Source organism: Dasypus novemcinctus, chromosome 10, assembly GCF_030445035.2.
Source record: "Dasypus novemcinctus isolate mDasNov1 chromosome 10, mDasNov1.1.hap2, whole genome shotgun sequence".
In the NCBI taxonomy this organism is placed as follows: Eukaryota; Metazoa; Chordata; class Mammalia; order Cingulata; family Dasypodidae; genus Dasypus; species Dasypus novemcinctus.
In genome coordinates, this window is record NC_080682.1 from 109996857 (window position 1) to 110020328 (window position 23472).

General features: G+C 63.8%; 2 protein-coding genes across 4 annotated transcripts in view; both read left to right on the top strand.

The window, feature by feature from the left end:
* The window catches only part of CAPN5 (calpain 5), a 55574-nt gene that overhangs the window by 26973 nt on the left and 5129 nt on the right, over window positions 1-23472 (top strand). For all 3 annotated transcript variants that reach the window (XM_058306021.2, XM_058306020.1, XM_071218279.1), the window contains exons 4-10: window positions 15454-15662; window positions 17439-17631; window positions 18437-18630; window positions 19117-19194; window positions 20473-20668; window positions 21314-21436; window positions 22455-22651. In XM_058306021.2, coding sequence (XP_058162004.2) covers window positions 15454-15662; window positions 17439-17631; window positions 18437-18630; window positions 19117-19194; window positions 20473-20668; window positions 21314-21436; window positions 22455-22651 — 1190 coding nt within the window. The remainder of the gene's footprint in view (window positions 1-15453; window positions 15663-17438; window positions 17632-18436; window positions 18631-19116; window positions 19195-20472; window positions 20669-21313; window positions 21437-22454; window positions 22652-23472) is intronic.
* On the top strand, window positions 4-5568 carry OMP (olfactory marker protein). The gene has a single exon (XM_058306022.2). The coding sequence runs from the start codon at window positions 5061-5063 to the stop codon at window positions 5550-5552; it is 492 nt and encodes a 163-aa protein (XP_058162005.1). The 5' UTR covers window positions 4-5060; the 3' UTR covers window positions 5553-5568.

Here is a 23472-nt window from a genome sequence, read left to right on the forward strand (position 1 = left end):
AGGGGCGGGGCCTGGACTGTCGCTCCAAGGAGGCTGTTGTGTCCCCTCCCCACTGTGTGGGGGCCGCAGTGTCCCTGCAGCCACTTGGGGGACACACACCGTGAGATGGAGCTCCTGCCTGAGTCACGCTCACGTGGGGATGCCCGCGGCGCAGGGGTCCCCGCGGGCAGCCTGCTGCGTGGCCTGGCTGGTGCCGGCCCTGCGCCTCATGCTCCCCCGCTACTCGGCGGGGGGTCCACAGGGCTCCAGGCTCATCTGTGGACCAGGCAGCGGGTTGAGGTGGCAGGAACGGAGCCCCAGCCTGCCGCCCCCCCCCCCCTCGTGGCAGCGCTCGGCAGAGCAGCCCTGAGATCCACCCCCCCCCACTCCCCGAGGCAGGCTGCCGGGCGTGGAGGCTGGACTCCTCTCTTGAGAATTATTGGCAGGGGGAGCGGGTGTGGCTCAAGCGGCTGAGCACCCGCTTCCCACATGGGGGTCCTGGGTTCAGTTCCCGGTACCTCCTTGAAAGCAAGACAGACAAACGAAAACAGACACCAAGCAAACAAGTGGAAAAGCCGGCCCGGGGGAGCTGATGTGGCTTGGTGGTTGAGCACCGGCCTCCCACACACGAGGTCCTGGGTTCATCCCCCAGCCCCTATACCTAAAAAAAAAAATTACTGGCAGGGATTGCAGTGGCGAGACCCGCGTGGGGCGCTCCAGACCTGGCCCCTTTTGCGTGCCTATGCTTCCTGCTTGTCCTGGTAAGGACTTAAGAGCAGGGGGTGCTGGGTCTACAGGCTCGGGTTGAGCCCCCGCCTCACCCGTTGGCAGCTCTGTGGCTTCCATCAGGGTACTCATCTGAAAACTCAGGCTGATCAGAGCAGGTGCTCCTCGTGGGAGTCGTTGGGGTGAAACTAGACTCTGTCCTTCCAGCGCCTTGGCTGTGTTGTGCTCAGCACACGGTGGCTGCAGTTACCGGGGTGATGGAATCAATATTGGTGTAATAAATTGGCCTTCCTGTGCCAGCAGGGCACAGCTGGGCCTCCTCCTCCTCAGCCAGTGGGGAGCCATGGGCGGCCAGCTCCCCTGTCCCCCAAGCAGTGACTGGTGTGGGCGTCCCCGCGGCCTGGCCCTGTGGGGAGCGGGGCGGCCTGTGGCCGGGGGTGGCTGAGGGGCCTCGGAGCTGGGGTGGCCTCGGAGATCCTCTCAGGGGTTCCTTTCACACAGGGGACCCCACGGCCCAGAGAGGCTTGGAGGCTGGAGGGGTCCGGGTGCAGGGCTGGGCCCTGGGCTCCAGCCCCCGGCTCCCCCGGCCTCTGCCTGAGCCCGCCCCCAGCTGGGCCGGGCCAGTCGGGCTGGAGGTGACACACCGCCCTGTAATTGCCTGTTTACCCGTGGCCTCCTCTCCCAAGGTGCGCTCCCGGGGCAGAGCTGGTCCACCCTGTGGCTCCCCGCTGAGCCCAGCAGGGGCCTGGCGCATGGAAGTCTCCAGAAAGTTTGGGCAACGGAGCCCCTCTCCAAGTGGTGCGACCCAGCTGGCTGACCAGCAGCTCCACCCCCGGCCTTGCTGCCCTTGAACTACCGGGGCCCCCAGAGGGGCCGGGGACCCCTCCAGACTCTCTCCTAGGAATGGGGCCGGCGGTGGTTTGCAGGGGAGAGCGTCAGCATGCGGGGTCCCCTGCCCCGGGGGCCCCAGGTGGCCCCCGGCTCGGCTCCCCATCCCACGAGTGGAGTTCAGGACCCGGGCCTCGGCCTTGTGGTGCTGTGACCTTGACGGACCTCAGGGTTACCGCCTCCTGTGGGGTGCCGGGCGCCGGGCCCGGGTGGTCTTGGGAGCTGGCGCAGGAGTGGGTGCTATTGCTAATTGCACCGTCTCCTAGAGCTGCGGTGGTGCTGGCCTCTGGGTGCTGAAGGAGTTCCCCGGGGAGCTCATTAGGTGCCCGCCTCCCGTCCCGTCCCTGCTGACCTGCCCTGTTTGTTGTCCTCCCTGCGCCTGTTGCCTGCTGGGCCTCCCCTGCCCCACCCTGCTTTCCCCGGAAGGGCAGGTCGGGGTGGGGGAGAAACGCAGCCCAGCTGGCCCCCCCTGGGGTTGCTGAGCCTCCGAGGCAGGCTGTCCCGCCGCCACACGCATGCCCCCTCTTCCAGGAAGCCACCCCTTCCCAGCTCCAGCCCCGGGGGCCTAGGCACACAGGGTTGGAGGCCGGCCCGGCCGCTGCTGGGGCTCTGCTGGTCGTGGGGCCCTGGATAGCTCGTGTTCCTTCTCCTGGCTTTGGTGTCATTTTGACCTTTCCAGCCCCCGGGATCATGGGAGGCTGCAGACCCTGAGGGGGGCTGGCCGTTCGTGAGCTCCCCTCTCCGCCCCCTCCTCTCAACTCCCCCAGCTGTTTCTCTGCTCTGCCATTCACCCCCTGGCAGCGGATCCCCCCTGCCTAGGAGAGCCTCGGGGGGGCTCTCGGAGGGCAGGGCAGTGGACTTGAGATGACCGGGTTCTCCCCTGGCCCCCGCCGGGCCACCTCGTCGCCACCCCCTGCCCCCTGGCTGTCCCAGCGTGCCACGCGGGCGCCTCCCACCTCCACCCCCAGAGCTGCTGGACCCCAGGGAGGCCTTGTCCACGGCCCACGCCCCCACCCCCCTGGCCTGGCCTCACACGGCCTCAGCCCGGGCCCAGAACTGCTCCCCCTGGAAATCTCCGCTCCAAGGGTGGGTCCCTGGGACTCGGCGTCCAGGCCTCTTGCCCCCTCCCCCCTCCCACCTGACCCCAGACGCATCCCGGCCTCGGCCAGGCCTGTGCATTCTCCCCCCGCCGGGCCACCTTCCTCTTGCCCCTGGCCTTGGACCTCACGGCCCATCCCGTCCACAGCTCTTCCATCATTCGTTCCCGTCATCCATTAGTTCAGTAGCATCTTCTGAGCGCCTCCTGTCCCGGGTGCGGGCTTGGCACGTGAACAAGGGGGACACGGTCGCTGCCTGCTCAGTGCTGTTGGTTCTGTGAGGAGATGTCACCGACGAAAGCTGAGCAAGGAAATAAAAAAGCACAAGTCAGTGCTGGGAAGGGGTGCGGCGGCTCCTGGCCGTGGGGAAAAGAGAAGCCCTGGTGGCAGCCCCAGCCGCATCACCCCCTTCTGCCTCTCCAGCTGCCAAGTATTAACAACAAGTACCTGAGGGTCAGGCGGTTTGAGGCCAGCCCTTCCCCCAGCCCAAGTCCAAGTTTACAAAACCATTTGAACTGTTTAGCTGCTATTTCTTTTGCAGGACCAAGCAGCTCTTCCCATGTCCCCTTTCACTGCCCCTGTCAACGTCTTATGGGCGTTGGTGCTCAGGAACACGCTTGAGGAATTGCTACCAGTGACCCCCCCCCATCCAACCCAGGGCTTGAGGTGTTGTCTTAACAGGACCAGGTGTTCTGTCTCTTGGTGCTCCCCTGATGTTCATTTAACCCAAGATCCCACCTACTCACAGCCTTCCTTTCTACTAGTTGACTGTGCTTGTGGTCCACGAGGCTCTTCAGATTGTTTTCGGTTGTTACACCTTGGCCTGTGCCTCTGTCGTCTCTTCGGTGGGTGGCGTGTTGTGGGAGCCATCGTCTCTGCCCCCAGCTACACTCCATAGAGTGGTTCTTCCATTTGTCCACACATAATAGCCAAACTCCTGGTTCTTCCCTGGGCACTGGGGATACAGATGTTTATCTTACTCTTTCTGGGCCTCAGGTCTTCTGGGGGAAACTGAGACTCAATATAGTAGAGTCCGATTGTAACAGGAAAGAAACTTGGTCCTGTGACTGCAGGATCGCGTCAGGGCCAGCCGGCAAGTCCTCTAAGTAGGTGAATCTCCACGTGCAGCCATGCCTGCGGCCTCCGCGTCCCCGGGGAGGCTTGAGAACCGCAGCCCCGCAGGCCTCCCCTAGACCTGTGGAATTAGGAACTCGGGGTGGGGCCTGGAGACCCGGGTGTTTCACCAAGTCCCACCGGTGATTCTGAGTGAGCCACAGGGCGAGGTGAGAGAGGACGGCGGCGGGGCCAAGGTCCTGGACGTGGGACTCAAGGAGGGTCCCCGGAGCATCTGGAGGTGGGATGTACAGGTGTTGGCTCAAGGAGGGGGTCCCCAGAGCTTTGGAAGGTGGGATGTACAGGCGTTGGACCAAGGGTGGGGTCCCCAGAGCATCTGGAGGCAGGATATACAGGCGTTGGCTCAAGGTGGGGTCCCCAGAACGTCAGAAGGCAGGATGTACAGGCATTGGATCAAGGGGGGAGGGGTCCCCAGAGCGTTGGGAGGCAGGATGTACAGGCGCTGGATCAAGGGGGGGGGGGTCCCCAGAGCATCTGGAGGTGGGATGTGCAGGTGTTGGCTCAAGGTGGGGGGGTCCCCAGAGTGTTGGGAGGCAGGATGTACAGGCGCTGGATCAAGGGGGGGTCCCTGGAGCATCTGGAGGCGGATGTACAGGTGCCGGATCAAGGGGGGGTCCCCGGAGCATCTGGAGACGATGTACAGGCGTTGACTCAAGGAGGGGGTCCCCAGAGCTTTGGAAGGTGGGCTGTACAGGCGTTGGATCGGTGGAGAGGGTCCCCAGAGCATTTGGAAGTGGATGTACAGGCATTGGCCATGGGCTGTGGAGGGGGCGGGCGGGTTAGGGATGGCTCCCAGGTTTTGCCCAGTGGCCCCAGATCCCCCATCTGCCCTCTGCATCCCCCACCCCATGGCCCTTCAGCGAGAGCACTCTGCCCTGCTCCCCCGGCACTGCCCGTCTTCACAAACAAGGCAGCTCCCAGCGCCTCGGGGCGGTTGCCACAGCAATTGGCATTAGCAGGCTGGTCCCGAGGGCCCGCTCCCCTCCTCCTGCGCCCGGCGCCTCCATTAGCACGCCTGCCAGGAGCGGAGAGGAGGCATTCGGGGGCTCCTGGGACGCCTGACAGCGGGGTCACCCAGCCCTCCTGCCTCCCCGCAGCAGGAGGCACTGGGCGGGGCCGGCAGGGGCTGGAGGCACGAGGTGAGGGGAGGGGGGGGCCCTCGGCGGCCTCTTCCCCCGGCGGCTGGAGGCCCCGGCCCACTTGCCTTGCTGACGGCGGCGGCGCAGCACCGGGGCCATGGCGCAGGACGGGCCACAGCAGCCGCAGCTCGAGATGCCGCTGGTCCTGGACCAGGACCTGACCAAGCAGATGCGGCTGCGCGTGGAGAGCCTGAAGCAGCGCGGCGAGAAGCGCCAGGACGGCGAGAAGCTGCTGCGGCCCGCCGAGTCCGTGTACCGCCTGGACTTCGTGCAGCAGCAGAAGCTGCAGTTCGCGCGCTGGGACGTGGTGCTCGACAAGCCGGGCAAGGTCACCATCACGGGCACCTCGCAGAACTGGACGCCCGACCTCACCAACCTCATGACGCGCCAGCTGCTGGACCCCGCCGCGATCTTCTGGCGCAAGGAGGACTCGGAGGCCATGGACTGGAACGAGGCGGACGCCCTGGAGTTCGGGGAGCGCCTGTCGGATCTGGCCAAGGTCCGCAAGGTCATGTACTTCCTCATCACCTTCGGCGAGGGCGTGGAGCCCGCCAACCTCAAGGCGGCGGTGGTGTTCAACCAGCTGTGACGGCGCGCGCCGCCCCCCGCCCCGCCCGGGCGCTCGCGGCGCGCGCGCTGTGCCCGGCGCCCCGGGGCGCGCCCCCCGCCCGCTGCTCCCGCCGGGGCTGGCGCCTCTGCTCGCAGGGCCCGAGCCGGGGCCCCGTAGTCTAGACGCTCAACTGGCTGCTGCTGCTGCCGCCGTAGACGAGAGAAGCCCGGTCAGACGAGAGGCCCCGGGCGCCCCCGCCCTCGGCTTCGCGACGGCAGAGGGACCGCGCGAGACGGGGCGGCCGCCAGCCCCCTCCGCGGCTGGGGACCCCGGGCACCCCCGCACGCCGGCGCCGGATGCCCGCCCGGCCCCAGCGCCCCCGCCTGGAGGTGAACGCTCAGCCCCGGCACCCAGGAGGCCGCTGCTCCCGGAAGGCGCGCCCGTGGGACGTCGGGCAGGATTGCTGGGGGGTGGGGGGCTCGCCGGAGGGTGCAGGCCCGGCTCTTCTGGGAGCGGCTTCAGGGGTGAAGAAGTGAAGGGGGCAAATACCCAAGTCACACGGAGATCCATATAAGCACGGAGAAGTGCATCTAGAGCGTGCTGTGTTCACGTGGAGCTATCCCAGAGGTCGGTGCCTGCCCCGGGCAAGCTCAGCGCTCTGAGACCGGATTATGTGGCCCAGCTGGCTGGAGGGGGGTCTTGACAGGCGCCCGGCACTGTGAAGCAGAGTGGCTCAGTGCAGGGGCTTCCTTCTCCTGGGGGGAGCTGGAGGGAGGGGGCCCGGGTTCCCCGTGGATTCTCTGGGGCCCCAGATGTGCCCTGCTGGGAAGTCTCTGGCCCACTGGTCAGGTAAGGCAAGCGTTTTGTCCTGACGTGGCGTCTGCAGCAGAGCCGAGGGGCGGGTGGGGAGGCCTGGCAGGGCGGTGGGGGGGCTGCAGTCGGACGTGGCTGGGGGCAGCCGTGCGGCCTGGAGCAGGAGCCCCGGGCTCTGCTGATGGGCGGGTGGGGGGGTGCCTGGTGGGACAGTGGGGGGGCTGCAGTCGGACATGGCTGGGGGCAGCCGTGCGGGCTGAAGCGGGAGCCCCGGGCCCTGGGCCTTGGTCTGCCCATCAGTACCGAGGCCTGCCGTGGCCCCAGGGGCGTCCGGGCCGGAGGGGTCATCGGAGGTCACTGCGTGCAGCCTGGCGTCCACTGAGGCCTTGGAGAAGTGCCCGAAACACCCCGTGTCAAGCCAGCCCTGCTGCGTGCGCCTGGTCAGCTGGGGCGTGCCCACCACGTCCCCCCTTGTGAAGCGGCGCTCCCGGGGGCCTCGAGGCCCTGGAAATAGATGCGATAAAAGGGGGTTCAGTGCCGACCCACGATGGCCCGGCTCCCAGGAGGACGAGCCCCCACCTCGGAGGAGAGCGGGCAGGGGCCGGCGTGAAGTCGGGCTCCTCGAGGTGGGCACGGGCTGGGGGGCTGTGGTCTGGGGCCTCTTCCGGGACGTTGGCCGCCCCCCTCCGCTGACTCCCGGGCTGCTTGCTTGACCGCTCCCTGCAGCGCTGTGGCCCCTCTTGGTCCAGGACACCTGTTCTCCCCTCCCCGCCCTCACCTGCCCCACCGCGTGTCCCCAATAAAGCCTGTGTCCCGGCCTCGGTTGTGACCTTCTCTCGCCGCGGGCGGCCGGCTCCCCGTCCCCTCACAGCCCTGAGCACCCCACCTGGGCCCTCTTCCGCGCGCTCACCCCTCCTCCGCCAGCTTTCAGGCCCCACAGCATCAGCACGGGATTTGGAACCGCGTCTCCTGAACCCCTGACCAGGCGCCTTCGCCACAGACCCGAGCGGGGCGTGGGTGGGAGTGCACCCCGCCAGCGGGGCTCGAGGCTCCCTCCAGGGCACGGGCATGGAGGGGCATCGCCGAGGGGCGGGGTGGGCGTCTGCCGCCCACTGGCTGCCCCGACCCGCTCTGGGCCCCTCACCTCCCTCCTCATCCCGTGAGGTCCCTTCTGCCCGGCCCCCGGGATTGTTAAGCCCACGACCGACTAAGATGAATGTCGGCGCAGATGCGCCAGCTGCGCCACGTCTCCGTAGTGCCCCCTTGACCCTTTCTTGGAGCTCCGACCCTTCATCTCTCTCGATCGCATTCATCTATGGACACGGACAACGGAGGCGCAGCCTGAGGTCACTGGGAGCACAGAGGAGCTGGAAGTCTCTGAGCATCCCTGCCCACCCTTCCCCAAGCCCTGCCCTTCCAGCCTCTGCCTAGGCCACTTCTGAAGATGCCTCTGGGAGGGGGTGGGAGAAGCCAAGGCCAGGAGCCCAGGCCTCCTGCCCCCCTGGGATAGTAGAGGAGGGTCTACCCGTCACCCCAAGACTTGGGGGAGTGTGTGCAGGGAGTGGGAAGTGAGGCCGCACTGTTCATGGAAATCACACGGCAAAGAGACCTGCCATTTCCTGAGCTCCTGCCTCCCAGAGAAGCAGCGTAGCACAGCAGTTAGGGACCTGGCCCGGCTCTGCCGCTGACCCACCGTGTTACTCTGGGCAAGTGGCAGAACCTCTCTGAGTGTTTCCACATCTGTTGACTGGGGCAAATAATGGCACTTACTTCATAGTGAAGATTAAATAAGCTACTGTTTGCAAAGCACTCAGAGCTTTCAAAGCTGGCACCTGGGGATCTGAGCTGGCTCACTGTCCTGTCCCAGTCGCTGCAGACAGTGGTCCCTTTAGTTTCCACAGTTACTTTGAGAGGAGGGGTTAGGGGAACGTTTTAAGGATAAGGAGAGCTTGGTTCAGAGAGGTGAAGCACGTTGCTTGGGGCTGCACAGCAGGCTGGAGCCCGGGGCAGGTGCTGGGCCTGGCTCTCGTGGGGAGTGGACTCTCCGCCACCAGCGCCAGGTTCCTCCACCTGCATGTGGCAAACCTCTGCTCTCAGAGCGACCCAGCTGAGGGGACCCTCCGCCTCACGGCTGGGGAGTCAGGCGCAGCGGGGGGGCCCGGCTGGGCCCTCGAGGCCCACCCCAGGGTCTCTCAGCCTCGGCCTGCACCCCCTTCTCCTGCCACCGGAGTCCCTGCCGTGTAAACAGGAGCCCCCAGCCCCTCTGTGGCTGCCCCCGCCATCCTGGTGTTTGGGGGGCGGTGGGTGGCCCCCAAACGTCCTGACCTTGTGCAGTCGTGGCATCTGAAACTAGGGGAATTCGAGGCTCCTGGAGTATCAGAAGCTGAGCACTGAGGACCCTAAATGCCTGAGGCCGCAGACCCTCTGGTTCTGAGGGCCCGAGGGCCCCGGCAGCTCACCTCACCCAGCTCCCCTGGGGTGGAGATCCCACAGCAGCCCCTGGCCCCCAGCCCTGCAGAACATTCAGGAATGCTCCGCGGCTGCCCCTGGGGCCCCAGGCAGAGCTCTGCGCAGGCGCCCTCCCTGCACCCGGTACGCTCACGCACACCGACATTGCACGCGTGCACTCTCACGCACACACGCTCGTGCCCGCCGCCCTGCACGCCCGTACCTGGTCCTGAGCGGGGCCGGCCCGCCCGCCCCTTCCCCCGTCCCTCCCCCGGCCTCGGCGGAGCCCGTCCTACCCCGCCCCAGGAGGACTCGCGCGCAGCCGGGGCTCCGTGCCCGGGTGGGAGCCCCCAGGGAGAACCCGGGAGCTCGCCAGGAACCGAGAGACCGCGGGCCGCAGTGCAGGTGCCGTCGGCGGAGCCCTGGAGGCTTCTGGGCTGGCTCTGCCAGGGTGGCTGTTGACGAGGCCTCTGGGGGGGTGCTGCACCCCACCCCGGCTCGCCTGGCCGCCAGCCCCGCCCGGCAGCCCCTCCACGCTGCGGGCCTCGCCCCCCACCCGCGCGGGCTGGCTTGTGGCTTCCTCCTCTTGGCAGGCAGGTTGACCCGGTGGTCTCGGCTCTCCCAGCCCCGAGGGTCTCAGGCTGCTGTGCCAACACATCCGTGTCCCCTCCGCATGCCACAGGGCTAGCCCCTCGTGCGCACAGCGCTCGACAGTTGATGAAGCTCCTCCATGGCCATCGTCCTCCTTCTTGGAGGTGGGGTGGGCAGATGAGAAAACCGAGACCCCCAGTCCCAGCCAGCGTCTCCCGGTGAGAGCGCCTCTCCCTGCCGTGAGCCGCGGCTGGTCGGGTGGGCTAGGGGACACGCACGAGAAGGCGGCCGGCAGCGGCTTCCGCAGCCAGGGCCAGCTGTGGAGCGGGGCCGGGCCGTGGCTGCGTGCGGGGCCCGGGGGGGTCAGCCGGCCCCTTCCCCCAGCAGCTGTTCACAGTGACCCCGGAAGGGAGCCGTGCTGGGGGCGCCAGCGGAGGGGCTGCCCAAGCGTGCCCCAGGGGCTCTGGAAGATTTCCATAGTGTCCCAGAGAGGCAGGGAGTGTTCAGGGACAGGCTGAGAAGCTCTGGAAGCCGATGTCCTGTGGGCACGGCAGCAGACAGCAGCCTAGTGAGCACCCACCACCCACGGCCGGTCTTGTTTCCACCCTTCTCCACCTTGCCCAGACCATACAGCATGTCGTCTGTAAATATGTCAGGATGCCTCTGAAAGAGAAGGACCCATTCGAGACAACAAAACATGACCGCAATGCCGTTATGCACCGATCCCTTGGTAGCAGCAAGTCGTGAGTGTGCAAATTACCGTGAATGTGGCTGTTTTACAGTTTGGGCGCAATCCAAACAAAGTCAGTGATTGTCATTGGTTGGTTCCTCTTTTATCTTTTTCTTTTTTCTTGCAATTTATTCGTTAAAGAACTTGTCATTTGTCCTGTGACATTTCCCACCATTGGATTTTGCTGGCTGCATCCTCGCGGTGCTGGCTAACACGTGCCCCTCCCCTGCATTTCCTGTAGAGTATACAGGGACGTTATTATTATTTTTGGTGTGACAGCTTCATAGGCAATGTTGTTTACTTCTTTCAGGAGACAATGTCTGATTGTCTCTTTTTGTGATGTTAGAAGCCATTAATGGTCATTGCCTTAATCTATTAATTTGTCAGTGCTTGCAGAATGGCGGTAGGCTAATATCATTTCTTACTCAGTATTTAGCTGGAATCCTTTTTCATATAAAACGTCCTTTCATCGCCTATTTGGTTACTCCCGGGTGCAGTTGGTAGAGAATAAGCAGGATAGGAGTACTAGATTTTTTCTCTTAGTTTTCCAGTGTCAATCAATATAATGAGTTTATTTGCTCCCCACCTCCAGTAGTGACTGGTTGTTTTTGTAAGTGTCTTGAGCTCGTGGATTTGAAGCTATTTGGAGTGTTTTAGGCCATTGCAGTTATTATTCTTATCGATCGTCAGATTGGCCCCCCGTTGGCCGGTGGGAACCCCTTAGGCTGATTCCCGAGTGCCCCGATGTGGCCCCCGACGTGGCCCCGGCGTCTTTGGTGGCTGCCTGGTTCTGTCTCCCCGGATGTGGAGGGGAGGGTTTCCGCTGGCCTGCCCGTGTCACGCCCGCCCGGGTGGCCCCCGCTCAGCACGGCGGCTGACGGCAGGCGGGCTGAGGGCGGCACAGGCCGGCCGGGGTCCCCCAGAGCCAGGCACGGCGGCCGTGGTGCAGGGGAGGGACGTGGAGGGCCTCAGAGGCCGGGCTCCGCCAGGCCCTGGGGCCCCATTAGCTGCTTCCGGAGCCGCAGAGGGCCCGGAGCCGAGCCCCGAGCCTGGCTGACGATCCTCCCGCCGCCCCAGGGGCCCCCAGCACCGCCAGGGCTTCGCCTCCCTCACGCCCCCGTGCAGTCCCGGGCCTGCCGAGCAGGGTGGCCGGGGTCGGGGCTGCAGGGGGGCGGGGGCCGGCCAGGGCCCTGGGCTTAGAACTCCCCATCCCTCTGCTCCTTGGGGCAGCTTGTCGCTCCTCTCTGGACCTCAGTCTCCCCACCGTGCAGGGGGCGATGACGACCCGCACCCGCATTTCCCGCCTTCTGTCCTGGTGGCAAAGCGGAGGAGAGCGCGAGGGGTCAGGCGAGGCAGGCCCGGGAGCGTCGGCTTAGAAAGAACCGAGTTGGCGGAAAGGGCGGCCAGTGGGGGGGAGAGGAGGCAGCAGGCCGAGCCCTCGCTGATTCCGGCCCGGAGCCCTGGTTCCATCCCGCCTCCGTCCTCCCTTCCGCCCGCAGCTTCCCACCGTGGCATCCCGGGAGCACGGCGAGGGCTCGGGCAGCCGGGGGAGGGCCCGGCCTCGCGCCGTAGTACCCAGCAGGCCGCATTCGGGGGTGCTCGCCTCTCGCCGCGGTGGCTTTTTTATTCTCTGGGTCTCGAAGCGCTCACTAGGGAGCACTTGCCCTTGCCAGCGCAGCCCGTGGATGGTAAGAGGCGGATAAACAAACGCGTCCTTAATGAGTGTGGGGCTTGGGGCCTGTGCATACAGGCTGGGGTGGACCCTGGGGTTTACGCCCGCGGGCTCGTCTCTGCGTCCTCATCCCGGCTGCCCGGGTGCACGCCCCTCGTGCCTGCGGCTGGTTTGTCTTAGGAGCTGCCCTGGCCCCGTTGGGGCGCGGCCCCACTTGGTCCCATGCCCTGGCGGGCAGCGGGCCGCCCCTAGGTGGCAGGGGGCCGCCCCTAGGTGGCAGGGGGCCGTCCCTTCCCTGCCCGTCCCCTCCCCTTGCTCTTGCTCCTTGGTGGTGCTCCCTGGCTCAGCAGCCGCCGTGACCCTTCCAGGCTGGGCCCACCCCTTCCTGCTCTCCATGGGCCCGTGTGCTCCTGGGCTAGCCTCAGCACTTTGCCTGCATGCCTGAACTCTCCCAGGCTGGGAGCCTCTTGAATCCATGTCCAACTCACCTGGCTTCGCAATGCCCAGCTTGGAGGCGGGCACGGAGCTAAAGAACTCCTTCTTTGAAGGCAGGGTTTGGATCCTGGCTTCCCATATTCGAGCTGCGTGACCCTGGACAAGTTACTTCCCCTCTCTGAGCCTTAGTTTGCTCATTGGTAAAATAAGCATGAGTAATAGTAATGCTCATAAAGAGTTGATATTACTAGAGTCCCGGTCAGTGTCTATTACTTTTTCATTCAGTCAGTGCACATTTAGTAAGCACCCTCTCCCAGCCAGGCCCAGGATCGGTGCTGGGTTCTTAGCAGTGACCAACACTGCTATGTCCCTGTCCTCAGAGAGCTGACATTCCAGTGACAGTGACAGACATTGAGCACAGCGTTGCACAGTTGAGTAGGAGTTGGGGTGAGTCTCTCAGAGCACAAGTGCCAAGGGCCACGCGACCAGTGGACAGGGGTCCTGGCCTAGCCGAAGAGTCAAGGAGGGCTTCCTGGAAGAGGAGGATGACACTAAAGGATGAGTGGGAGTTACCTGGGTGAAGGGGAGGAGGGAGAACAAGTGCAGAGTTCCTGATCAGAGAAAGAGCTTGGGGAGCAGGGAGCAGGGGGTGGGAGCTGGGGTGGGGGAAGTGAGGCAGGAGAGGTGGGGGTGGGGGCCAGAGCCCATTATTTTCCAGGGAAGGGACACAATCAGATTGCTTTTCAGAAAGGTCACTGCTGCAGGGGGGGGCGCTGCAGCTGCTGGGGGCTGGCACAGGTCCAGGGTGAGGGTTGGGCCAGGGTGGTGCCCTAGAGTGGGGAGGAGGAGATGGGCTTTCAGAAGAGGTGGGAGCTGGGATGGAGCTGACTGGGTGGGGAGGGGGAGGGAGGAGGCCAGTGTGCTGCCACTTCTGACTTGGTTGACCTGGGTGGGGGGTCCCATTCGGTGGGGACTGGGAAGGATGTGGATGTATTTTGGAGGCGGGGAGGAGGCAGAGGAAGGCATGAGGCTAGCCGGGGAAGCTCACTGACTCTTAGAGTGGTGGAGCTGAGAGCACCCCGGGAAGCCACTGCAGAACCCGGAAACCGGCTCAGGTAGAGGTGGGAAGCGGCTCAGGTAGAGGTGGAAACCGACTCAGGTAGAGGTGGGAAGCAGCTCAGGTAGAGGTGGGAAGCGGCTCAGGTAGAGGTGGGAACTCACTCAGGTAGAGGTGGGAAGCGGCTCAGGTAGAGGTGGGAACCTGCTCAGGTAGAGGTGGGAAGCGGCTCAGGTGGAGGTGGGAAGTGGCTCAGGTGGAGGTGGGAAGCGGCTCAGGTAGAGGTGGGAACCTGCTCAGGTAGAGGTGGGAAGCGGCTCAGGTGGAGGTGGGAAGCGGCTCAGGTAGAGGTGGGAACCTGCTCAGGTAGAGGTGGGAAGCGGCTCAGGTGGAGGTGGGAAGTGGCTCAGGTAGAGGTGGGAACCTGCTCAGGTAGAGGTGGGAAGCGGCTCAGGTGGAGGTGGGAAGCGGCTCAGGTAGAGGTGGGAACCTGCTCAGGTAGAGGTGGGAAGCGGCTCAGGTGGAGGTGGGAAGCGGCTCAGGTAGAGGTGGGAACTCACTCAGGTAGAGGTGGGAAGCGGCTCAGGTGGAGGTGGGAAGCGGCTCAGGTAGAGGTGGGAACCTGCTCAGGTAGAGGTGGGAAGCGGCTCAGGTGGAGGTGGGAAGCGGCTCAGGTAGAGGTGGGAAGCGGCTCAGGTAGAGGTGGGAACCCGCTCAGGTGGAGGTGGGAAGCGGCTCAGGTAGAGGTGGGAACCTGCTCAGGTAGAGGTGGGAAGCGGCTCAGGTGGAGGTGGGAAGCGGCTCAGGTAGAGGTGGGAAGCGGCTCAGGTGGAGGTGGGAAGCGGCTCAGGTGGAGGTGGGAAGCGGCTCAGGTGGAGGTGGGAAGTGGCTCAGGTAGAGGTGGAAACTGGCTCAGGTAGAGGTGGGAAGCGGCTCAGGTGGCGGTGGGAACCTGCTCAGGTGGAGGTGGGAAGCGGCTCAGGTAGAGGTGGAAACTGGCTCAGGTAGAGGTGGGAAGCGGCTCAGGTGGAGGTGGGAAGCGGCTCAGGTGGAGGTGGAAACTGGCTCAGGTGGAGGTGGGAACCTGCTCAGGTAGAGGTGGGAAGCGGCTCAGGTAGAGGTGGGAACCCGCTCAGGTAGAGGTGGGAACCCGCTCAGGTGGAGGTGGGAAGCGGCTCAGGTAGAGGTGGGAACCCACTCAGGTAGAGGTGGAAACTGGCTCAGGTGGAGGTGGGAAGCGGCTCAGGTGGAGGTGGGAAGTGGCTCAGGTGGAGGTGGGAAGTGGCTCAGGTGGAGGTGGAAACTGTCTCAGGTAGAGGTGGGAAGTGGCTCAGGTGGCGGTGGGAAGCGGCTCAGGTGGAGGTGGGAAGTGGCTCAGGTGGAGGTGGGAAGCGGCTCAGGTGGAGGTGGAAACTGGCTCAGGTGGAGGTGGGAAGCGGCTCAGGTGGAGGTGGGAAGCGGCTCAGGTGGAGGTGGGAAGCGGCTCAGGTAGAGGTGGGAAGTGGCTCAGGTGGAGGTGGGAAGTGGCTCAGGTGGAGGTGGGAAGTGGCTCAGGTAGAGGTGGAAACTGGCTCAGGTGGAGGTGGGAAGCGGCTCAGGTGGCGGTGGGAAGCGGCTCAGGTGGAGGTGGGAAGCGGCTCAGGTAGAGGTGGAAACTGGCTCAGGTAGAGGTGGGAAGCGGCTCAGGTAGAGGTGGGAAGCGGCTCAGGTAGAGGTGGAAACTGGCTCAGGTAGAGGTGGGAAGCGGCTCAGGTAGAGGTGGGAAGTGGCTCAGGTAGAGGTGGAAACTGGCTCAGGTAGAGGTGGGAAGCGGCTCAGGTAGAGGTGGGAAGCGGCTCAGGTAGAGGTGGAAACTGGCTCAGGTAGAGGTGGGAAGCGGCTCAGGTAGAGGTGGGAAGCGGCTCAGGTAGAGGTGGAAACTGGCTCAGGTAGAGGTGGGAAGCGGCTCAGGTGGAGGTGGGAAGTGGCTCAGGTGGAGGTGGGAAGCGGCTCAGGTAGAGGTGGAAACTGGCTCAGGTAGAGGTGGGAAGCGGCTCAGGTGGAGGTGGGAAGCGGCTCAGGGGCTCAGGTAGAGGTGGGAAACGAGCCAGTACGCCGCTCCGCGCGGAGCCCCTGGCGGCGGGCACGCCCCTTGCCTTCCCCGCGGAAGCCGCTGGGCCGGCAGCCTGCCTTCATCCTGCGCACCCCCGCCCAGGTCATCCCCGACTGGAAGGAGCAGGAGTGGGACCCCGAGAAGCCCGACGCCTACGCGGGCATCTTCCACTTCCAGTTCTGGCGCTTCGGGGAGTGGGTGGATGTGGTCATCGACGACCGGCTGCCCACGGTCAACAACCAGCTCATCTACTGCCACTCCAACTCCCGCAACGAGTTCTGGTGCGCCCTGGTGGAGAAGGCCTACGCCAAGTAGGTGCCCGCGGTGGCGGGCGGCGGGCGGCGGCCGGGGCGGGGCCGGGGCAGCGCGGGCGCGAGGGGGGCGGGGGGGGGGGGGGTGCCTGCTGCACCTGCTGCACCTGCACAGGCACCGCGGTCCAGCCGCCCTGGCGCCTGCGCAGCCTCGGGCCAGGAGGGCGGGAGGGGCCAGAGGCCGGCCCAACCCCGCCCCCCGCCTCGGGGAAACACACCCCTTCCTCCTCCCAGGCGCGTTTGTGAGGCTCCTTGGCACAGGTGTGCACCTGTGCGTGCGTGCATGTGTGCAAGGAGGAGAAATAAAAACTCCCACACCGAAAGCAATCGCAAGGAAACCCTGCTGGCAGGGCAAAGCCCGCCCCCTGGTGGTCACTGGATCTTTGCGGTCCTTGGCGCTGGCCCCTCTTCCACTATTCCAGGGGAAACGACGCGGGGTGAGGGTTGGGGGCCAGGGTGCTTGTTTTGTGCGTTCATTTACTTTTTATTTTTCATTTTTTTGGTGGTATTGGGGGCTGGGGACTGAACTCGGTACCTCGTATGCGGGAAGCCGGCGCTCAACCGCTGAGCCACATCAGCTTCCCTGAGTTGGTTTTCTCGTTTGTTTTGTTTTGCTTGTTGTTTGTTCTTGTGTGTGTTTTTTTTTTCAGGAGGCACCAGACACCCAACCCAGGCCCTCTTATGTGGGAGATGGGCGCTCAACTGTTTGAGCCGCCACCTCTCCCTCATTTACTTTTTAAATTATATTAATACAATAAATATATGCCTCTTATAGCAAATTCAGAAAATATAGAAAAGCATGAAGAAGATAACAAAAATCTCCTATACGCCAGTACCCTGCATTCCCCCTCCCCAGTCTGGGACATCTGAGTTACCTGGGGTTCTCAGTCTGCTCAAGGCTCCCCGCCCCCCCTCCACCACGTTCTTTCTCCATTCCTTCCCTTTGTTCTCTGTGCCCCCTCTCCCATCCCCCCATGACTGGCAACTCTTTACATCTCTAATGTATCTTTTTATTCTTAGCTGATCCTTGCAAAACTTGTGTTGCTGTTTCGTGGGCATATATTTTCAATTTATGTAAATAATATTGGGTCGTATATTCCATTCTGCTTCTCACTTCTACATTTGGCACTCTATGCCTTTAAGACCCCAAACCCTTTTTCTGCACATTTAAATGAGGAACCATTTATGTGTGCCTCATATGGTACACGTAAGAGATGCTTAATAGATATTTTTAAAACTAGTATATCCGTCTTAGACATACTTGGAATCTTATTGTTGCTTTTTAAAATATATCAAGCCCTAGCATTTGCCCTGCCATAGGAATTCCTTTACAGTGCATTTTCAGTGGCTGCTTCGTGTCCCACAGGATACAGATGCAGTATTATTTGTTTAAACCAATTCCCTGTTGTTAGATATTTCGGTTACTTCCAGTTTTGCATTGTTATAAATACTACTATTCACCCAGAATCGATGTATCAAAAGATATGTGCGCTTTTAATACTTTTGAAAAGAATTGCCGGGCTGTTGGACAGCTGAGTTTTGCAGATGGGCCACTAGGGCCGAGGAGAATTTGAGCGATAAAATGGTGTGGTTCAGTGGGACAGTTGTTGGTCCGGGAGGGGGGGACCTGAGTTCTAGTCTTGGCTCTGCTGTGGCCAGCTGTGTGACCTTGAGCAGGTTGCTTGACTTCTCTGAGTTTCAAGTCTCCACTCTAACGGGAAGGATTTAGACCAGGTCGGGGAACATGGCCTGAGACTTCGTTCCCCGTGCCCCCAGGCTGGCGGGCTGTTACCAGGCTCTGGACGGAGGCAACACGGCGGACGCGCTGGTGGACTTCACCGGTGGTGTGTCTGAGCCCATCGACCTGATCGAGGGGGAGTTTGCCGGCGACGAGGCCAAGCGGAGCCAGCTCTTCGAGCGCGTGCTGAAGGTGCACAGCCGGGGGGGCCTCATCAGTGCCTCCATCAAGGTGAGAACGCAGAGCCCCCCTTCCCTGACCCTGCCGGGGGTGGGAGATGGCTGCGGGGTCCCGGGTCAGCTCGTGAACCCAGAGCCTCAGCTTCGTGGGGGCAGGGGAGGAGTTGGAGGGTGCACCCCCTCCCCAGTGCTCGGCAGCCCAAGCCATGCCCCCTGCTCGAAGTCCCCCTGCTAGGAAATGCGTTTCCAGCAGCGTCCGGCCGATAGCCCCGCCTTACAGCCATCTGGTATTGGGGCAGGGGGTGTCTGTTTATCTGAGGGTCCCTCTGTCAAGGGATGCAGCACGGGGGTCAAGGGGCAACTGGAAGAGGGGAGGGAGTCGCTACTGCCTGTTGGCATGGGGCTGGGGGCTTCGTGAGGGTCTTCTTATTTCATTAATTGCCCTGTTTTGAGATGAGAAAGCAGGGGCTAAGTGAAGGCAGAATTCTGGGGTCTTGATACTCCCACCATGGATGATTTCAAGCTACGGACCTTTTAAAATGCACCTCACAAAATACCTGAATGTTTACGTCAGCTGAGCCAGTGCCAGCTGGCTGCAGCACTCCCCTGGGTGACCCCCCTGCCCGTACCATTCTCTAGCAGGGACCGCGTCCTTCTCCCCCAGGGCCAGAGAGAAACCAGGTCTCCGTGTGGGGCTGCAGTTCCAGCCCCGTCCTATAGGGGGCACGTGCACCCCTGCTCCAGCCGAGAGGAACCAGGTCTCCGTGCGGGGCTGCAGTTCCAGTCCCTGAGCGGCCGAGGCGCAGGGGTGGGGGTCCAGCGCCACCCGGCCTCTGAGCCCCCGTGTCCTCCCGCAGGCGATGACGGCGGCCGACATGGAGGCCCGCTTGGCGTGCGGCCTGGTGAAGGGCCACGCCTACGCCGTCACCGACGTGCGCAAGGTGCGCCTGGGCCACGGCCTGATGGCCTTCTTCAAGTCGGAGAAGCTGGACATGATCCGCCTGCGCAACCCCTGGGGCGAGCGGGAGTGGAACGGGCCCTGGAGCGACACGTGAGGCTGGGGTGCGGCCGCGTGGGCCCCAGCATGAGGGCTGGGTTTCCTGGAGGGGGCGGCCCTGGGCTGAGCCTCGGAGGCCCTGGGGAGGATGTGACGCTAGGAAGAGTGCAAAGGGGGTGCTTAACTGTGGGGTGGGTGTCAGCGTGGTGATTTGGGGGGGCGGGGCAGAGGCCTGGAGGTGGGATGAGCTTGAGTCCTGCTGGGGACACAGAGGCCCCTTGGGCAGGTGAGACGGGAGGGAGGCCCTGGGCCTGCTCATGGCCCAGGTGAGGCGTCCCCGGCCTGCAGCTTTGCTCCCAGCCCCCCAACCCCATGGTGTGGGGGTGACCCAGTTACCTGGGGGGTGGGCAGGCAGGGCTGCTTCGCCCCTGGGTGCCCCTAACCACGGGCTGGTGCAAGCTGCCCCTTGCAGGGTGCCTGGGGGCCCCTCCTCTTACGTATGTCCTCCCCCCCCTCCCGTTCCCGGGCCTCGTGCACCAGCTCAGAGGAGTGGAAGAAAGTGAGCAAGAGTGAGCGGGAGAAGATGGGCGTGACCGTGCAGGACGACGGCGAGTTCTGGTGCGTGGGCCGCGGGTGACGGACGCCGAGGGAGGGGCCTCCCATGAAGCCCTGGAGCGGGGAGGGCCTGGGCAGGGAGTACTGGATGGGGAGTCCCAAGCCAGGGCTCTAGCAAATGCCCCGTCACCAATTTGCTGGCCCGCCTTGACAAGTCCCGTCTTGGCTCCGAGCCTCAGTTTCCTCCTCTGTAAAATGGGTTGGGCAGTCGTGGGCCCTTTCATCCCCACAGGCCTCTCTGCGCAGCTGGGGGAGCCCTGGGCTGCTCTGGCAGGTAGGCCAGGATACTGCGAGTGGGGGGGCCGACTGGAGGGCAGTGGGCACGATGCGGGGAATGCCGGGGGGTGGGGAGGGGGAGGCCTCGTGGAGGAGCTACCTCCGGAGCCTAGACTTGGGGTGCAGAGTAGGCCCGGGTGGGCACGGGGGGAGACCCAGGCCAGAGGCCAGAGGGGGAAGCCTGGGCGCGTGGGGGGACCGGGGTGGGGGGGGGCTGGCAGCAGCCTAGCTTGAAGAGCCAGATAATCCCTCCTGCATGCCTGCCTGCCTGCCTTCATTCATTCAGCCCATACTGAGCCTGGCACACATGGCAGTGGTCCTGGCACCCCACGAGGCTCCCTCCAGAGGCGGGAGGGTCCCCCGGGCCCTCTGGCCGTGGGCTCCCGGGAGGGAGATCGCCTGTGCCCCGTCTGGCCCAGGGGACTGTTGAAGGAAACCACCAATAGAAAACCCTGCCGTGGGACGGCTTCTTGCTCGGCCGTCTTCCCGTTTGCTGGCACTTGCTCGGCTCCTCCCCACCCCGGCCCGGCTCCTGGAGGTGGTCACAGTGCACGGTGGCCGTAGCTGCACCTGATCCCCCGCAGTATGCTTATGGAGGCACTCCCGTCCCCCAGTTTATTCAGGCCTTGCAACAGCGTGGACAATAATGGGTTATAAACTGTAGAGGGCTGCGCACATTAGCTGTTAATACTGCTGATAATCCCAACAGAGAGGCTTTACCAAGCTCTTTGGCTGTGTGGGAAGATGTGACACATGCATCCCTTAATTCCTACCCTCCTCTGTGAGGCAGGCGGGTATACTTAGACTCAGCCCTGTTTTATTACTACAAAGGAGGAAACCGAGGCCAAAAAGGAGGCTAAGGGTCCGTGGGAGGCCGTGGCCATGCTAGCTCCTCCGTCTGCGCTGTGGGGTTCCGGGCATGTAGAGCACAAGTGGGGGGCTGCCCTGCCCAGACCCCCCGCATGCAGGATGACCTCCGAGGACCCACCCCCTGCCCCCACGCAGGATGACCTTCGAGGACATGTGCCGCTACTTCACCGACGTCATCCAGTGCCGCCTGATGAACACGTCCTACCTGAGCATCCACAAGACGTGGGAGGAGGCGCGGCTGCTGGGCGCCTGGACGCAGCACGGGGACCCGCAGCGGAACCGCAGCGGGGGCTGCGTCAACCACAAGGACACCTTCTTCCAGAACCCGCAGGTGGGCGTTTGTGGGCCCCCGCCCCTGCACCCCGCAGTGGCCGCGGGGCCCTCTCGGCTCTCCTGCCTCGGGCCCCCGGCGTGACCGTGGGCACGTCCCGGCCCGTCCTTGGCCTCAGCGCGCCCGTCTCTGCCGTGGGGGTTGGACGGGCAGAAATGTGTTGTCTCGCGGCCCTGGAGGCTCGAGATGGGGCTCCTCGGAAGCTCGGGGGGCTCTGGGGGGCGCGCGGGACCCCATGGCGTGACTCAGTCTGCCTGCCTCGGGGCTGCTCTCACTCTGTGTCCACATTTCTCCTCGTAAGGACACGGTGATGGTCTCGGGGCCCATCTTGTCCAGCGGCCTCACCTTTAGTAGCGTCTGCAGGGAGCCTGTTTTTGGGGGGAACACAAGTCAATCCCTAATAGTCCTCAATGGGCGCGTGCCTTTATTGAGCACCACCTGTGTGCTGGGCTCTGAGCTAAGCGGCCGCTACCTCACCGAGTCATCAGAACTCTCAGGCAGGGCGGAAATAGTCTGGCCCCTCTTAGACCAGGGCTCAGGGAGGTGATGGGACGGGGCTAAGCTCACACAGCCAGGACGTGGCTGAGGTGGGGCCTGGCCTCGGAGAAGGTCCCACTGCGGTGTCTTTCTGGGCCCTCCCTGCAGTACATCTTTGACGTCAAGAAGCCGGAAGACGAGGTGCTGATCTGCATCCAGCAGCGGCCAAAGCGGTCCACCCGCCGGGAGGGCAAGGGCGAGAACCTGGCCATCGGCTTTGACATCTACAAGGTGAGGCCAGCTGGGGCCCCGCTCTGCAGAGGGGAGCTGCCGGGCCTGGGGGAGAACCCTCTGGAGCTTCCTGGTCGCTGACACCTCCCCAGCTGCCCCTGCTGCACGGGGGACCCGGTGGGCTGCCGTGGCGGGCCCTGTGTGTGGTCTGGGCAGGGGGCCCAGAGTGCCCGAGGCTGGCTGCTTTGGGAACACTCGGCCTGAGCTCCTTCCGCCCCAAACCCTGGGGAGGCACAAGGAAAGGAAGACTGCAGTGGCCCACACGGTCCCCCGGAGGTGCTGGCTGTCAGGTGGGCTCCTGGCTGCCCCCTTCTCCAGGGCTCTGGGCCCCTCCGAGCTCCCGTAGCCCCGGGGACACCCCACTGCGGGCCCTGCTGGCGCAAGGGGGCGGCGCCTGGGCAGAGGCCCTGGCACGCGACGCACTCGGTCACGCCGTGACAGCTGTCACCGCATGGTGCTGGTCCACCCACACGGTCTCACGTGTGGCGACGCTCGGTTGTGCTGTGACCTTCGCTGATGTGACAGTAGCCTATCGTGGCGCTCGTTTGGGGTATTTTTTCTAGAGTGACCAGATAACTGGTGATGTCGTTTCATGGGTACATTCTGTGGCCTGGGCACACCGTGACTTTTGGTTGTGTTGAGATGCTTGGGGATCCTGGGGACACTGCCAGCAGAGGGATCCCCGCAGCCCTTTTAACTTTAAGCAGCTTGATTGAGAGATAATTTGCATATTGTACGTTTCGCCCATTTAAAGGGTGCAATTGAATTCCTCGTAGGATAGGCACAGGGCTGTGCAGCCATCGACAGTCAATTTTAGAACATTTTTCGTCACCCCCAAAGAAGCCCTGATGCCTGCTGTCACCCCCAGCCCTCGTGCACCCTGCCCCCAGCTCTCGGCGACCACTAATCGCCTTTCTCTGTATCGATTTGCCTGTTCTGGGCATTTCCCATGCGGGGAGGCTGGGGGGCCGGGTGGGGGGAGCGGGTCCCCGCGTGGCCCAGCCCCCGCTCGCCGCAGGTGGAGGAGAACCGCCAGTACCGCATGCACAGCCTGCAGCACAAGGCCGCCAGCTCCATCTACATCAACTCGCGCAGCGTCTTCCTGCGGACCGACCAGCCCGAGGGCCGCTACGTCATCATCCCCACCACCTTCGAGCCCGGCCACAAGGGCGAGTTCCTGCTCCGCGTCTTCACCGACGTGCCCTCCAACTGCAGGTGCGCGGTGGGGGTGAGGGGGGGCTGGCTCGGGGGCCGGGTTGGTGGGGGGCACAGCGCACAGCCCCCTCGCCCCCCGGGAGCCCCGGCCCAGAGCTGTTCAGCGTCTGCTCCGGGCGGGGAGCCCTCGGCCTCCCCGGGCTGACACCGGCGCCCACCCAAGGGGGCATGCACTTCACAGTTTGTAAAGAAGCTTTCACTTCCTCTCATTTCACCTTCCCCGTGCTCTCAGCGGGGGAGCTGACTGCCCCGTTTTACGGAGGAGAATTGGGGGTGGAGGTTAGGGCGCTTGTCCGAGGTCGTGCGGCCAGCGGGGAAGCCGGGCTGGGCCGCCCATCCTGTCTGATTCCAGGCTTGGGATCTTGCCCCTCTACTCCCCTGTCCCATGGGTGGCTGGCTGTGGGGCCAGCTCACGTGGTGGAGTCAGAGGGGGCTGGGCCCGCTGGTCCCGGCTTTCCAGCCGTGGGGGCAAGCCCCTAAACCTGGGTGAGCCTGGTGCTTCCTAAGCTGTAAAATGGGCCTCATAGTTACCTGTCACCTGGGGCTTTATGATGGTTAGAAAGAGCACCTTAGCAGGGGAGTGGGTATAGCGCGAGTGGTTGAGCACCTGCTTCCCATGTACAAGGTCCTGAGTTCGATCTCCGGTACCTTCTGAAAACAAACATGAAAAAAACCAGCTCTCATTGGGGAGCAGATGTAGCTCAGTGGTAGAGCGACTGCTTCCCATGTACAAGGTTCTGGCTTCAATCCCTGGCATCTCCTTAAAAAAAATTTTTTTTTTTGGCGGTGGACTTGGCCCAGTGGTTAGGGTGTCCGTCTAC